At 54.1% G+C, this 16,762-nt stretch overlaps 1 protein-coding gene across 11 annotated transcripts in view; it reads right to left on the bottom strand.

Annotated features, from left to right (window-relative positions):
- Nucleotides 1–1,881: 1,881 nt before the first annotated feature.
- The window catches only part of SCMH1 (Scm polycomb group protein homolog 1), a 64,909-nt gene continuing 50,028 nt past the window's right edge, over nt 1,882–16,762 (bottom strand). For 7 of the 11 annotated variants that reach the window (XM_079325798.1, XM_079325803.1, XM_079325794.1 and 4 more), the window contains 4 exons: nt 12,053–12,184; nt 6,744–6,947; nt 5,617–5,759; nt 1,882–3,693 (listed from right to left, as the gene is read on the bottom strand). In XM_079325798.1, coding sequence (XP_079181924.1) covers nt 3,568–3,693; nt 5,617–5,759; nt 6,744–6,947; nt 12,053–12,184 — 605 coding nt within the window. In that variant the 3' untranslated portion in view covers nt 1,882–3,567. The remainder of the gene's footprint in view (nt 3,694–5,616; nt 5,760–6,743; nt 6,948–12,052; nt 12,185–16,762) is intronic. The other 4 variants (XM_079325799.1, XM_079325800.1, XM_079325804.1 and 1 more) reach the window with 1 other exon arrangement.

Here is a 16,762-nt window from a genome sequence, read left to right as displayed (position 1 = left end):
CTGTTGCCTTTTTGTCCCTGTGAGTTGTGTGTGCTGTGCTCCTGCAGTTCCCAAGGGCTGTTCTGAGCCTCCCCTCGGTGTTACCTGTGCAGGGTGAGGGGGCTGAACTGCCTTAGCTCTGCCTTGGAACACCCTGAGTGGCCTCTGGTGATGAAGGGGAAGGGAGGGAAGGAAGGAAAGTGCCTGTCTGATGTCACACACTCAGACTTCAGCAGCTCCGTGGAGTTTGGGGAGGGCTGCACAGTCAGACCTGGCTGAGCCACAAAACCAAACCCTGTCCTGTCCCTCCTCAGTGATCTCCTTCCCAGCCCTCTTGCTTTAGTCCTCAGTTGTTTTAAATATTCCCTGTAAAGCTGCTGTGAGCCCAGAGAGCTTTGAGCATTTCTCAAGTGCCAATTCCAGCTGTTGTGCAGGAATTGCTGGGTTGCAGTGCTCTGCTGCTGCCCAGTTCTGCCCTGGCCTGGCCACTCCTGGGGCAGGCTCACAGCCTCCTTCAGCTGCGGCACAACTGTGGTTTTTTTTTCTCCTGAAATGTTTGTTTTGGCCAAAACCATGCAACTGATTCAGTCATTAAAAGCTCATTTGTAACAAACTGAGTGAGGAGCCCTGTCCTTGCCCTGGAGGGAGTGAAAGAAGGAAAGGACTGAAGCACAAAATTGCCCAATCTTGAATTTATCCCCTTAAGCTAGCAAAAACTTGTATTCACAGAGGGTTTAGATGTGGAGCTCAGTGAAATTTTACAAATAACTTGAGCATCCTTGGGCTTTGCCCCGGAGGTTTGGGAGTTTGGTGGCTTTGGGGCCTCTGCCAAGCACTGCTGTGCCCCAAGAGCACAATCCCAGCCCAAAGCAGGGATGTGTCCTGCTGTCCTGGCTGTGCTGCCAGGGGCCATGGGCACAGACCCTTGTGCTGCATCCCTGAGGGGATGGATGGTGCTGGGGGAGCAGTGAGCCCCAGGGATCCGTGAGCCTGGCAGGGTCCCTGTGCTGTGACAAGGGGCCCCAGGACAGGAGCTGGGTACAGCACAGCTGGGCCTGCAAGGAGAGACCTGGGGGCTTCTGCCCCTCACCTGCTGCTGGACTCGAGCTTTCCATCTCCCCCCTGGGTGCCCTCCCTGCCTTCTGCCCCCAGCCCTGTGGGATGGCGCGGGGCAGTTCAAGCTGGGACAGACCCGCGGCTCTGAGTACCTGGGCTGAGACCCATCACCCTCACTGCTCCCTCATCACCCTGCCATGGAGCACCAGCCCTGCTGAGCCCCCGAGGGGCCCCTCAGCGCTCCCAGCCCGGGCATGGAGCCACCCCCGGCAGCCCTCAGGGGCTCCTGTGGGCCTGTGCTGATGGCGGTGGGAGGCACTTGGGCTGCAAGGGCTCTTTGTTCTTCCTCGAGGGCTCTGAGGGGTGCGGACAGCCATGGCCTCAGGGGCTGCCCCGGCCCGACATCCCCCTCAGGCTCCCGAACGGAACAGGGAATTGCAAAAGCCTCAGGCAGCGCACGAAGGGCAGGGGGGCCAGCCTGGGGTGCCTCAGGGGCTGGGGGACACGGAGGATTCCATATGCTTCACCGATCATTCCCGGCTCATTCTGCCCTGTCACCCTTCGCTTCCCTCAGCCCCACCGGCCCTGCGCGGCCTCCCCGCCCGGCGGAGCGACGGAGGCAGCCCGGGAGTGTCGGTCCCGAGGATCATTCCTGCGGGTCGGTCCTGAGGGATCATTCCGGGGGGTCGGTCCCGAGGATCATTCCTGCGGGTCGGTCCTGAGGGATCATTCCTGCGGGTCGGTCCTGAGGGATCATTCCGGGGGGTCGGTCCCGGGGCGTCCCTGTGCTCCCCCCACGGTCGGGGCTCACCCCAGCGCTGCCATCAGTGCACCAACAGCGGGGAGGAACTTGGTATCCTTTTATTTATAAACAAATCAAGTAAAATAAGTGCAGAGGAAAGCACTGGCTGACCCCCCGGGGCCGGGCTGCAGCGGGGCTGGCGCCCGTCCCAGCGAGGGGTCCCGGCCATGCGAGGGGCTCCGTGAGCAGCCGGAGCCCCCAGCCCCGGCCGGCAGCACGGGCTGAGCCATAGGACAAAAAGCCATCTTGCCTTTTTATTACTTTGGGGGTTGGGTTCTTTTTCTCAGTTTTTTTTTTTTTTTTGCAACTTTGCCCCTTAGGGGTAAACCTGACTCAGTGCAAGAGCCTGGAGGGTTGGTGGCCACAGGGGCCCGTCCTGCTGCTGGCCAGGCCCTCGAGGCTGCAGGGAGGGGTGAGCTGGGGACGGCACAAGGAAGTGCTCGGAGTGGGGATTCTGCCCCAGCCCTTGGGGCACTGCAGAGGAGGCGTGTGTGTGTGTGTGTGTGTGTGTGTGTGTCTCTGTGAGGTGCCTGTGTGGGCACACACTGGGGACAGCCCGTGCTGGCCCCATCAGCCCTGCCCTTGTCCCCCATGTCCTGTCACCCCTGTCCTGTCAGCGCCGTCCCAGCTCAGGCCAGGCTGGTGCTGGCAGCTGCTGTTCCACGGGGACACTGTGGTGGCACAGCTGGTGGCTCCACTCCAACATTCCTCGTGCAGCTGTAGAAATGTGTCTGTGACCATGGGAACCACTGAAGTGCCATCAGAAATAAATACATTAAACTGCTTGGGACCAACAGGTGCCTTGGGAAGGGCAATGCCCTCACAGGAAGAGCAATGCCAGGACAGGTCACCACCCTGGGATGCCCCAGTCAGACCCAAAACCCTCTTGCACACGCTTAGCTGGGGCAGACTGAAACTCTAGAGGAGCAGGAGTGCTCCTAGGAAGACAAACCTTAGCAGCTCTGGCTAAAAACCACCAAGAGTTGCGAGTTCAACACAGGTAGAAAAATCATCTCATCGTTCCAAACAGACAACTCCTCAGTAAAAAAAAAAAATTCCAAAATAAAAAAAAAATTTAAAAAAAGAAGGCGAGAAGGATCAGCCAAGTCCTGCAGCATCCAGGCAGCCTCCAACACCAGCCCAGGCCCACCTGTGCCAGGGGCACGCCAGGTGCAGCCCTGCCCTCAGCTCTCCCAGCTCGCTCCACACTCCCACATGGTGTCCCAGTTTGGAATCCATGTGAAGCCCTCCGGCCCTGCCCGGTGTGCCCAGCTGCAGCCAGGTCAAGACGGGGAAGATGGGGTTGGGTGGTCAATGCTCTGAGCTCGCTGGGTGCCACAGGGGTGCCCGGGGGCACCGAGCCTCTCGAGGCTGGGCAGGCTCAGTGCCCAGGGGCTGCCCCAGCAGGCGTGGCAAACACCCAGTGCCCAGTGCTTCCACCCATGGGCGCTGCTCCATCCCGGGGGAGCGGGACCGTGAGCTCACGGAGAGGCGCTGGCTGGGCAGCAGGGAAGAGCCTCTCCCCTTCCAGCGCCCAGGGCTGGAGTCTGGCGCAGAGCCGGGCTGTGCCGGGCTCCTCCCGAGCGCTGCGGGCCGGGCCGGGCGGGGCGGGTGCCGAGGGCATGTCCGTCTGCGGCGGGAGGGGCGTGTGCATGCGAACCTGTCGGCAGGTGAGCGCGGCTGGGACGGCCGGCAGCCGAGCTTCCAGGTCCATCCTGCCACCAGTCCTCTCAGAACTTGCCTTGCTTTAGCTTGTCGATGTGGTAAGTGAGCTTCAGGGCTGGCCCCAGCTTCAGCCCCATGTACTTCATCATCATGTCACTCCGCAGCAAGAGCAGGGCTTTCCCGTCGATCTCCTGCAAGGATGAGTGACAGCGCTGGTGATGGCACCCGGGAGTCCCAGCCCTGCCCGAGCCAGGGCCCACAATGCAACAGCAGGGCTGGCTGTGGGAGCCCTGCTCAGCAGCACCCCAGTAGGGACATCCCAATATGGGGAGCACAGTATGGGGAGCACAGTATGGACACCCCAGTATGGGGAGCACAGTATGGACATCCCAGTATGGAGACCCCAGTATGGACACCCCAGTATGGACACCCTAGTAGGGACACTCCAGTATGGACACCCCAGTAGGAAGACCACAGCATGGACAGCACAGGTAGCCCTACATCCCCCCTGCTGCAGCCTCAGACCCATGTGTGTGATGGAATTCCTGGGTGATCAACATCCAGGAGCCATCTCCAGAGGGCCAGCACATCCTGAAGGGAGGTGGGGAGGAAAGCAAAGGGAGGTTTCACTGACAGGGGAATGACAGGCAGTGGCAATGCAGGGAGTTGCTCACTCCAGGGCATTGTCATCCCAGCACAGAAGCAATATGGCAGAGGATGTGTCAGTGGTGACACACACAGCCCTGAAGTCATGGCTGAGGATGGAGGTGAGGGAACAGACCCCAAAACCCAAAGAGCCTGTGCTCTGTGACTGAGTATTAGGAAAAATTTCTTCCCTGAAATGGTTAGGCACCTGCATGGCCTGCAATCACCATCCCTGAAGTGCTCAAAAAACATGTGGATGTGGCACTTAGGAAAATGGTTTAGTGGTGGCCCTGGCAGTGCTGGGGGAATGTTGGACTGTGTGACCTCAGAGAGCTTTTCCAACCTGAATGATTCTGTGGTTCTCTTTCTGGCACTTCACAGCACAGTCCCAGCCACTGGCAGAGACTGGTGGAGCTCCTCATCCCCACTGGGGCTGATTCCAACACAGCAGCTCTCAAAGCATCTGATGCTTTACACAGAGCCAGATGTGTCCCTCCTGAGACTAAGGAGGGGATGGACCATGAAGCTCAGAATACCCAGAAGACAGCCTTGTACTTGGCACTTTGCTCCCAGTCCCTTGCAGCACTCCTGTCCATGACCCAGTCCAGGCTGGCTCCAGAGCTTTGCACTGGACAGTTTTCCATGAAGAAATGTTAATTGGCTTGTAAGTGAAAAATAAAAGTCACAACTATGAACAACAGAAAATCCTATCCTATGTCAACAGTCAGTTGCTTTCAGGTTGGTGAGATGTCTAGGGATCTCCAGTACCAGATTTGATCTGTTGTTCCTTTCCACAGGGAAGGGATTGACAATAGAGGGCACTTCCATCCCTTGGCAGCTTTTACATAATTAAACATTTCTCAATTATTGGTGTTTCTAAAGTAGAACAAATTAAAAAAAAAAAGAAGTGTTGGGTCAGCCCAACTCAGAGCAGGACACAGCACTGGCTGTTTGCTCCCACTGCTCCTCATGAGCAGCACCAGAACAGGGATGTTATCCTAAGGCAGAGGGAACACAGCTCTTGCAGGGCTCAGCTGCCAAACCTCTCTTGTAGCTGTAATGGTACAAACTCCACGCTGTGTCTGCAGCTGTTTTACACTTACAGATGTGCACAAGGACCAGAGCCTTAGGAGACTCTCTGGTACAGGAGCTGAGCAGCAACACACTCTGTGAATCCCACTTGGAATGTGTTTCTTGCCAGGAGAGATGAGTATTAGACTCAGGAGGAGCAGTTTGTTTTCAGTGGGATGGACTGCAGAGGCTCTGTGTGCACCCAGGCTGCTCCAAGGGGTCCTGACAAGGATTCAAGCCTGGACAGAGCATCAGCAGGATTTATGAGGATCTTTTTATTAAGCACAAAACTCCATCTGGTCTGCAGTGCTGCCGTGTTCTGACTCCTGGATTTTGCTTGTGTGATTTTCCCCTCCCAGCTGCAGCACACAGCCATGCACAGGAACCATGGCACTCACATGTTTCCTGAAGAGGTCAGCGTGGGGCCCCAGCTGTGGGTCAGAGTCCCGGATGAACTGCATCACCTCCTCCACCGTCCAGGACGAGGGGTCGCGGCCGCTGAGCCGGGAGCTGTCCCGGGAGCTGTGGTACCTGTCCGAGCCTGGGGATGGCACACAGGGCTGTTATGGGGGTCCCTGGCCCTGCCCCCAGCCATCCCCCTCAATCCACCACTCAGCTCCTCTCCCACAGCAGGGCAGAGACACAGCACGTCCCAGGAGTGCCCCAGATTCAGGTCAGGCACTGGCACCTTATTCCCTCCCCTTAGGCCTGACCTTCCAGGGCAGCCTTCTATGCTGAGCCCTTGTCCCCTTTCTCAAGCCCCACAAAGCCCTTGTTTGTCCCCAGCTCCCACTCCTCCTTGTCCATAGGCTGACACTTCCCACCTGAGCAGAACACCCCCTGCCATTCCCACATCTCTCCCCTTGTGTGGTTCCTCCTCCCCTTTCAACACCTGTAGCACATTTAACAATTTAACATATTAACACAGCAAAGCTGGTTTATGTTTTCACTGGCTGCATCTTCTGATGGACTGAACCCACAGGTGATCTCCCATTGTCCAAAATCACAGCTTGAGCTGGCACAGGTCTGCTCCCAGTGTGCAAAGCCCCTTGTATCAGTTCTGCCTGAAAACCTGAGGGGGAGGCACCAGCAGCCTGAGCTTTCAGAGGATTTTACTGACACCATGCACCTAAAATGACAACCCCACATGCTGCAATGAGCAGTTCAGCTCTCCTGCTCCTCTTCCTCCATTCAGACAAGTGCCACTCATGCATCTGCCCATCCCAGCCCCACTAGGCAACTTTCAACTCCCCAGCCATTCCCAATCCATCCTTGCAGACTCAGACACCCATTTACCACTTGGGCACAGTTCAGCTCTTGTCTGTTCCTTTCTCCCCACTAACCTCCAGATCCACCCAGTTATCAGCCACAGGAGAAATGTCACCTGTCCACACTGCCACCTGCCAGGTGGCTGGCTGTGCAGAGCCCAGCCTCTGGTACTTGCTGAAGTCAGAAAGGTGTGACTGGAGCTGGAACAGCCCTTTGTTGCCCAGTTGACAGCTGCAGGGCTGTAGAGAGCTCTTACCCCCAGAGCTCAGCCTGCGCAGGGCAGAGGTGCTGCCCTGGCTGAGGCTGCAGGGCTGCTGCAGGTGCCTGTATCCTGGCAGGCGATAGTCTCTGGAGCTCCTGCTGTGGCTGGATGAACTGACAGAGTTCAGGGCAGAGTCCATGGGGTCCAGGCGAGGCTCTAAGGGTCCTGGGAGGCCATCTCCCAGGACAAAGGTTTCACCTGGAATGCAGCAAGCTGCAGTTAGTGCACGCTCCCGTGGGGGCAGAGCCACAGCAGCTCACTGCCTCCAACCCCTGCTGGTGCTCCCCAGCACAGGCAGCAAAGCAGCACTGCTGCTGCCCTGGTGTTCACCAGCTGCCAGTCTGCAGCTGCTGTCACCAGCAGCCAGTGCCAGTCCAACCAGTGCAGTGACAAGGATCCCAGACTGGGGCAGCAGCTCCTTTGTGCAGCTTCCCTGTGGCCTGACTGCCCTGGGCCCTTCTGTGGCCAAGGGACACCTTGGAGTAGGGCAGGGCTTTCCCATCTGGATGCCAATGGACACAGGACTCAGTCCTGAAGGGAAGGGCAGGGGATGGTCTCCAAGAGGTCACACACTGCACATCCTCAGCATCAGTGTGCAAGGGAACAGCCCTGGTGTTTGGCACCGGGGTGTCAGACACACATGCAGGGCAGGAGGGAGCTCTGCCATCAGGGCCAGGCAATGCTCCCACACTGTGCCAGTCCTCTGGCACCAAAAGCAACAAGCTGGTGATGAGCTGCTCATCCCTCCTGGCCTCCTGCTGGGCCCTTTTCCAGCCTGACCACATCAGAGGCCAACTCCCTGTACTGGAACAGGCACAGGAGGGCCTGGGCTGAGGGCTCTCCCCAGGCAGGGTATTAGAGCACCTCACCTTCTCCAAAAAGGCACTGAATTAGCAGCTGTGCATGGCACTACTGGGATGGAGGGCTGGGGAGACTGTGCAGGGTGACAGATCTGCCTCTGCTGTTCCACTGTGACAGCTCCACTGCAGGCCCACTCTGCAGGTTCTACCATGGCACAACTGAGACTCAGCCCAGATGGTCCTTGTGCCTCATGAGCCACCCTCAAACACCCTCAAACATGTTCTTTATTATGAAACACTTGCAAGGAGTGAAGCAGCTCCACAGAGAAGGTAATTTCCTGTGCACTCCAGACCTGCCAGCACACGAGGCTGGGAGCTGCAGCTCCTCCTGGATCTGCAGGGACCCAGAGGGCAGCTCAGCCCTGAGCTGCTGCCACTCCAACACCACAGCAGGAGACAAGGCTGAAGAAGCCTGAGCACTGGCCTGGGTTTCTTCCCTGGCACTTCCCACACTAAGGAGCAGCAGCACTGCTGTGCTGAACTGGGATCATGGTGAGGGTGCAGAGCTGCAGCCTGTGAGACCCAGAAGCTGTTGAGGTTTTCCCAAATTCCCTGCTGAGCTGATGCTGCCACACTCCAGGGAAGGGAAGTGCAGCTTGCCAGAGCCTGAGGTGGTTCCCAAGTGCTGCAGACACTGGGTACCACTGACTGGGCCAGCTCCTCCTGGCTACACCTTATCTGCTCTGGTTTCTGTGAACTGTGGCACTATTGTGACAGCTGGGATCTTCTGGTCTTGTGTCCTGCTGGCTGACTGAGCAGAGATCCAGAGGCCAGTTCAGCTGGCCCAGCCACCATCCTTCACTCTAAGGATCTGAAATGGGAACACCCTTGTCTGGCTGCTGGCCAGCCCTGTGTGGGGTTAGCACTGTAATTGCTGGTCCCACACCAGGGCTTTGCCACTCTGCACTTGAGGCACTGCTGCCTTTCCTTGCTTTTAGGTCTCTGGGATGTGCCCAGAAACAGCAGCAGAGCCTTAAAGTCTCACCTACAAACTGCTGGTGTGAAGACTCTGACCTCTGGTGACCTGTCCTGTGCTGGCCTACTGTCACTTGCTTCCTGCATGGACAGCTGTGCTCTCACCTGCTCTGGATGCATAAAAGATGGTTTGCTGACTCATGGCTATTCCTGAATAACTTCAAACCCCTCCTGCACTCCCACCATTTGCATTTCAGCCCCAGACTGGACACAAACCAGAGCTGGCTGCCCTGGCCTGGGCTGGGTGGGGATCCCCTGCCCAGCCAGACCCACCTCTGGGTGTCACTTACACCAATGGTGCAAGCTGTGCATTGCAGCCCTCCAAAGAAACCCAGCACATTCCAAGGTGACAGAGAGCTTCAGCTTGCCAGGACACTGGACACTCACCCAGATGAGCTGGGTCACACCAACACATGTGTCTGAGTGCTCCCAAAATCCCCACAGCTCTCACAACAGGGACTGGCATCAGCAGAAGGAATTTCAGGCCCAGTCTGGGAGAGCACATGCAAAGGTTCCTGTTGGTTCAGGGCTGAGAGTCCAAAACTCCCCCTCAGAAATGACTTCACCCAAAAATGAACACAGTGTCATGACAGGAATGTGCTGTGATGCATTCTGCAAATATGTGAGCCTGTTCTCACAGGCTGGTGATCACACACTCGAGGGCCATGGATGAAGCCCTGGGGGGAGATGATGTTTTTTTGCCCAGGAGGTAAAACTGAAGGCACACAGTGATCCCCAGGTTCCCTGTCCCTGCACATGTGAGTGCCTGGTTGGGCTGTAACACTGCAGCAGAGCTGGGTCAATGCAAGAGAGCTTGAGGGTTTTCCTAAAAATACCCAGGGAACTGCTCAATGAATGACAGGGAGAAGGAGATGAGGCAAGAGGGGAATGATTCCTGCCCCTGGGAATCATCTGTAGACAAGATGCTCCTGCAAATGGCAGGGCACAACTGCAGCCAGGCAAGATCCAGGATCCCTCACCCCTGGTAACCAGAGTAGGAGGAGGAGGTGGCTGATCCTTAGGCAGATCTCCTTACACAAACTGCTGGATTTAACTAAAGGCTGGCAGTTGGCACATTATAGGGAAACATGCCACAATTAGTGGTGGAGAGGCAGGGAGCAGATAATTAAAGTTTAATTAAACAAATAGTGCTATAGACTCAACAGTGTCATTTTACTGCTAAAACATGGGAGTTTGGCCACAAGCACAAATGTGGTTTGCACTACTCCTGAACAGCCACTGCTCCCAGCAAGTGATGGGCTGTGAAGGCAGGTCCCCACTGTGCTGGAACTGCAGTGTTTCAGCAAAGAGCCACACAGACACCACTGGATGCAAGAGGAAAACAATATAAGATGTGAGATCCTCATGTCTCTGCTTCTTGCCAAATGCAGGGTGAATGGAGATGCCCCACTGCTGCTCACAGCCTTCCATATGGCAAACTGGGATGTGTTCAGGAGCTGCTGTCTGAGACAGAGCTCATTCCCATGAGAAGATGTACCTTGCTCAAGAAATACTCAATATCTGAGTATTTCAAGTGCACATTCTTAAAATGTATCCTCTGAAATGCAAATATTCCTGCCTGAACCTCAATTTCATGGTGGAGGATGATGTATTCATTACAGCTTTTAGCTGTGGGATAAGAATGAATTTCTAGATGGAATTTGAGACTGCACCTCCTTGCTCCCTGCTTGGACAAAGAACAGAACCAGACCAAGCTGCTGCAGGAAGGATCAACTCCCTTACATGCAGACACACTTCCTGCCCACTTGTCTGTTTTCCTGGAAGAGCCTGGAGAATTCTGGCATCCAGATGGCACAACCCCTTTGAAGGCCAAGGGATAACTGAATAGACTTTGAAGAAGAGTAAGAGTCAATCTTGTAGAAACCTAATGAAGGTTCCTCCTTGGAATTACCCACCATGGAAGCCTTCTCTCTCCACTGGCAATACAGAGTGTGCAATATTCACACCCAACCAAGGCATCTGAACCTTTGGAGCAACCCAGTGCCTCAAGAGCAGGCTGAACACTGCCTGTCCCTCCTGCTGGGGAGGAGGAGGGGCTGGGCTGTGTTACCCAAATGCAGTGGCTGATGCATCAGAGGGGAATCAAGGAAACCAGCAGCCATTTGCAGGTGAGAAACAGAAGGAGCCCCTGGGAAGAGTTTTTGACTTGTCAATATGCTGGAATAGATGAGGCACTGCCACACTCCACCTGTGTGTTCACTTCCACTCTGTGACAAACCTACAGTTTGAATCACTGCACATAATGAGGCCACTAGAAACTGTCCATCAGAGAATCATGGAATGGTTTGGGTTGGGAGGGACCTGAAGGCCCATCCAGTCCCACCCAGGGACACTTTCCACCATCCCATGCTGCCCCAAGCCCCATCCACCTGGCCTTGGATACTTCCAGAGATGGGACAGCCACAGCTGCTCTGGGCAAGTTCAGACCAGCTGTGCTTAGAGACAGGGTCATGGATTCTGCAGAACACAGGACACAGTGATGGATGCAGACCAAAATAACCCACAGTGGTGCCAGGCTGGGCACTCCCACCTGGGATCAGCAACCTCAGCAAAACCAGGGAAATGGGCATTCTAAACAGACAGCAACAGAGCATGGAGCCACTGAACTGTGAGCCCACCCAGGAGCCTTCAGGAATTTTTCAGGGATTTCAGCCACAAAGAATTATCACTAACACCTTGGCAGATTTCACCATCCATTAATTAAATGCCTCAGTAAGATTAAATCTTCAGTCTGCATTATGAAGGGTGTGCAGCTCAGAACAAAAGTGGGAGTGTATTTGTTGCAGATAACTGAGTTCAGGGAGTCCTCCAGCTACCCAGACCTTCTGGCAATCTCCCACATGTGCATGCAAGGGACACCTGTGGATCCCACACCAAAGAGGACACTCCTGCAGCTGCTGCTGGGAACATGGCCCAGCACATCTGCACAACCTGAGAGGGCTGGGAAGCAGCAGCAGTGCAGGATGAGGATGGTGTGACTGAGCTGGTGGAGCCAGTGACACCCCCCAGCTGTTTTAGGGAGGCCTGTGAGGAACAAGATGAGATCCTGAGAAAAGAGAAGCAAGTTTCTGGCTGTACAGCTGCACATCAGCATCTGTACAACAGGCTGCAGCAAACCCTCAGGGAAAAATCTGGAGGCAGATGGACTGAGGCAGCTGGGCAGCCTGAGCACTGATAATCCCATGCACAGTGTGGGAAGCTAAACCAGATTATGGTGTGAGATGATGAGTGTCAGGGTTAGAAGGAATTCCCACTGCATTCCACACACCTGCCACACCTGTGTGGGGAACCTTTCTCACCACACAGCAGCTCATCCATCCCCTCTGGATACCAAGCACAAGCCATGCCAGGGCCAAGCAAAGCAGCTCCCAAAGCCACAGCTGGTTTGGCATGGCAGAAGTGACCCTGCTGCCCAGGGACAGCTGTGGGAAGAGACACTGAGCTCACCTTCCAAAGGGTGACGGTCATTCTTTGGTACCTTGGGGGAGAGAGGAGCAGTGTAGGGAGGGGAATCTTGGGCAAAGCGCTTTGTGCCCCGGCCTGGTCCCTGCAGAGAGCCTTCTAACGAGCTGCTTCTGTCTAGGAGAGAGAACAAGCCCTCTTTAGGAGTGGCACCTGCTGGCAAATGCAGCCCTGACCCCTGAGCCTCCTGAGCATCACCAGCCTGGGCACCCACCACTGCTCAAGCTGCATCCAGCACGTCTGGCAGGGCTCAACAGAGCAGTTTGCAGGTTTTATCAGAGAAAAGAGTCCATATTTCACCCAAATATCACTTCTAATTGACTTAATTTCACTTCTCCTCATTCTGTGCCTTGGCTCACCCCACACAATTCCTGCTCACCCCACCACCACCTTTCAAATGCACACAACCCTTGGACAATAGGCAAACAATCCCTGGATGATTTGCAACCCCTCTGTGCCATACACAGTGGATTAAACCCTACTGCAATTTGTAATCTCCCCCACCTGGAGCCCAGAGGTGCTGTCACTGCTGCTCCTCTCTAACACATCCAAGGATGGGACTGTCCATACCCTGCACAGCAGACAGGACACTGGGATGGGCTGGACATCTCTGCACACACAGCATCAGTGGGTGGATGGACAAGGAATGGAAGCACTGACACTGATGGGACAGCAGCCAGGTAAGTGACACAGGGGTGGCAGACCCTGTCCCGGCTGGGGGGACCCTCCAGCTGCCCCCTGCCCACACAGGCAGCAGCTCCCAGCTGGGCCCTTGCAGCCACCCTGGGCAAGGTGATACATGAGAGCTTGCAGCACCCCTGGCTGTGGGCACAGAGGGGTCAAATGCTTCTGCACAAATGCCAGGAGCCACCAGCAGCCCAGAGCAGCCCTGAGAGCTGCACAGGGCAGGAGGGGCAACAGGTATGGTGGGGAACAATGGTACTGACACCAAGGGAGATGCAGAATGCCCAACAAACAGAGGTACAGGTGGGGGGAAGCACCAGATGGGCACAATTGAGTCAATCAAGGAGAAACACAAAGGTAGAGAAGGTACCTGTTTAATCAATACCCTTCAGGGAAATGAAAGAGCTGCTTGCACTGAGGCCCTGGGACTCCATAGCAGTATGACCAAAAATCACTGTGACATTGCCAGAATAACAAATTCCACCTCAGGATGAGTAAGAAACACTCCCTGCCCAGAGAGGGGAGTGCTCTTGGTAATGTCTCTGGATAGCCCTGTGCCAAACTGCAGGACCTTCTTCACCCAACAGCCACAGAACCACAACACAAGGTGATGCTTTACAAAGGTTTCATCAAGTTTTGGTTTGGGTTATTTTTTTAAAGTGGTAGATATTAAAAGTAATGCAAACACAGCAGGTCAGAATTAACTTCATTACAGAAGTTAATCCTAGGAATCAGAAGTGAGGTCTGTGAAAATTAATGAGAGGATAAATCAAAAATAAAATTCTGGTTTTAAAGAACAAGTTTTAAGAAAATAAAGAAATGCAGTAACAGGCAGAGCTGTATTCAGATCATCAGGAATAAAAAGAAAATACCTTCAGTTCTAAAATGACATCAACCTCATGAATGTGTATCATCAAAGAGGAAATAATCTGAGAGTGAAGGACCCCAGTCTCAGTGGATAAATGCTCACTTTGAGAAGGATGCTGAGAACAAGCAGATCATTTACTTGGATAAAAAGGGCCTGCTCAGCATGGGCTGTGCACCTCAGAGCATGGGGAGTGCAGGGGTGAAGGGAGGTTTTTAACTCATTCTGTGTCTTGAGGCAGTGCAAAGGCAAAGATGGCTCTGTATTTTAGTTACAGAAGGAACAAGCACAGGGGAACAGGGGACACTGGGCAAAAAGGTAAGGATTGAGAGAAAAGGAAAAAGGGCTGTCCTTGCCTCTGAATGACAGGACAGCTGGGAGGGATATTCCACCTCCCCTGTCCTGGGGGAAGAGCAGCTCAGCTGCAGTGCCTGGATGGTGCTGGGGGCCATGACAGGGACAGTCACCTCATCCTGCCAGCCTGCTCAGGGCTTCTCATTCAGGGCAATGCACCTTGCACTGGCTGCACACACACCCACACCCCTGGCTCAGGTGGTGATGCATCTGTGACATCCACCTGCACTCAGTGCTCTGGTAAGCTGAAAGATGGTAGATTTAGATTGGATATATGGAAGAAAACTTTTCTCTGAGGGTGGGGTGGCTCTGGCACAGGTTTCCCAGAGAAGCTGTGGCTGTCCCTGGATCCCTGTAGTGCCCAAGGCCAGGCTGGACAGGGCTTGGAGCCACCTGGGACAGTGGAAGGTGTCCCTGCCCATTGTAGGGAGTGGAATGACATGAGCTTTATAGTCCCTTCCAGCCTAAACCACTCTGGGATTTACTTCCAGCTGCAGCCATGCTCAGCAGTGGGGGCAAGGTTCTAAGGATAAAAAAAAACAGGACAGGAACCAAAATATCCACCATTGCCTAAGTCAGACAGCTGAACATCCTCAAACGTGAGGGTGCAGAGGAAGCCAGGAATGACAGTGCACCTGAAACTCTGGGTCTGCTGCAGTAAATTCTACCAGAGCTCAGCAATGCATTACTGAAATGTGGTGCCAGAATCTGAAAAAAAAGGTGTAAAAAAGGATTTTTACAATAAAATGTCTATGTCCAACCTCAGCAGCACCACAAGGTTTGTAGCAGGCTCTGAAGGAAAGGGCAGGGAATACACATGGCACATTCCATGGCAGGAGCATCAGAGGAGCCTCTCAGGGATGGGGAAATCCTGATCTATCACATGAGGGAAGAAAAATCAACCTCATATACCTGGAATTCAGCAAGATGTTACACATAGAGAGCCACCAGCTGAGACAGAATATGAATTACCAGGAGCCTTGATCTTTGCACAAAAATCTGATTTGAGAGGTAAAGCTGTTGGCAGCACACTGAGAAGGAACATGAGACTGGAGCAACTTCCAGAGAATCTGCCTGAGGATCACCCCTGAGCCCATTTAATAACTGTAATAACTTTGGCAGAAATACTAGAGATTTACCAATGAAATCTGCTGATGTCTTCCCATGCCAGGCCAGACAAAGCAGCATTTAAAGGCAGGAAGGATATAGAGAACCAAGAACCAGCAAGGAGGAAAATCCAACAGCTAAATCCAGATGTGCACTTGAAGCACTGTCCCTTGAGCTGGTCACCTGCAGGTGACAACATGGATGAGAAGAACCAGGACAGGCTGATCATCACCTGTTACAAGGACACAGGGACTAAAAGTGACTGCAGAGACATTTCCTGTGGCCATGGTGGTGCCAGTGCTGTGGCACCAGGTCCCCAGGAGCTCCTCCCCAGAGTGCTGGGTGGCACTCTGGCCACCCTGTGAAGTGTAAGTCAAACCAACACTGTCTAAAACGAGCAAAAAGCAGCCAAAAGATGAACTCCTTTGAGAGCTACAACTGCTCTGCAGCTACTTCCAGAAGAAAGAGAACCAAGTCAAGCTAACAGACAATATTAAGAACAGGACACACAGATACTAAGTTGCCCAAGAATAAATTAGGGCTGGAAATTCCAATATAACTTCTAAAATCTCAGCATAAAACCGTGGAGAAGTCTCCAGTGGAAAAGCAAAATCCACAACTCCAGTTAATCCAAGAAACACCATGTGCTGTGGTGCTGTCCCAGCAGGAGCCAGGGCTCTGTGGCCCAGGTCCCTCCAATCCTGTGTTTGCAGACAGCTCCAGGTCATGTTCATGTTCTGTGAGCAGCAATCAGTGCCCAGGTCCCTGCAAATGGCTGTTTCTGATGTACAGCTCAGTCTGTTTCCCTTATTTCCATTTACTCAGCATGGCAGAATGGCAGGACACTGCTGACCTGGGTGCTGCAGACCTTCCCTCTGCCCCAGCACACACAGAAATTCTCCATGGCACCCACAGGGTGCTCCTGCAAAGTTTGTTCTGAGAACTCAGAGCAGCTCCCAGTCCCAACCAGTGGCCATGTACTGGAAGAACCAGCCCCATATAATGCATTCCTACACTGGAGAGGAAACAAGGCAGGACATGTAGAGCTGAGGGTGAGACCACAGCAGCCTGGACATCTGGTGGGATTTGAGGATGTGCAACTCCACCCTCATTCCTCCAAACTTCCCAAAATCACCAGCACTGTTTCCCTGCCCTCACCAAGTGACCGAGAAAGGTGTTAGATGAGCAGATGTCCATCAGACACCAGGATGAACTGCAGGACTAGGTGCTGTCACAGCTCTGACTGTGGTTAATTTTTCTTTAAGTGCTGCAAACACTCTGAACCAGAGCTCAGGACGGGCAGGTCTCAGCATCATACCAGATGCAGTGCTCTGCCTGAGTTTCCCTGAATTCTGATTTATACTTTTCCACTCTGCCCAGCAGCCCAACTCTTGGCACAGCCACCACTGACCTCTCATGGAGGCTGGAAATTCTCTGTGGGCTCATCCATGTCCAGAGCTGAGTGCTTTCCCACTCAGGTTTTGCTGTCTCTCATGATGACAGGGTACCTGCACACTGAAACATGGGAATTTCTTGTATTTGAGGGTTCCTCAGGGGAAAGCCTCCAGTCCCAGTAACTAGTCATGCTGCTCCTGTCCTTGCATATCCTATGGCTCCTCTGCTCCTGGCCCTGCTGGCTCCAGCCAGGAGGAAGCAGAGGATGGGAAGATCCTCTTGTTCTCTAG

This window comes from Erithacus rubecula (assembly GCF_903797595.1).
Source record: "Erithacus rubecula genome assembly, chromosome: 23".
Classification (NCBI taxonomy): domain Eukaryota; kingdom Metazoa; phylum Chordata; class Aves; order Passeriformes; family Muscicapidae; genus Erithacus; species Erithacus rubecula.
This window is presented reverse-complemented; position numbering and strand designations above follow the sequence as displayed.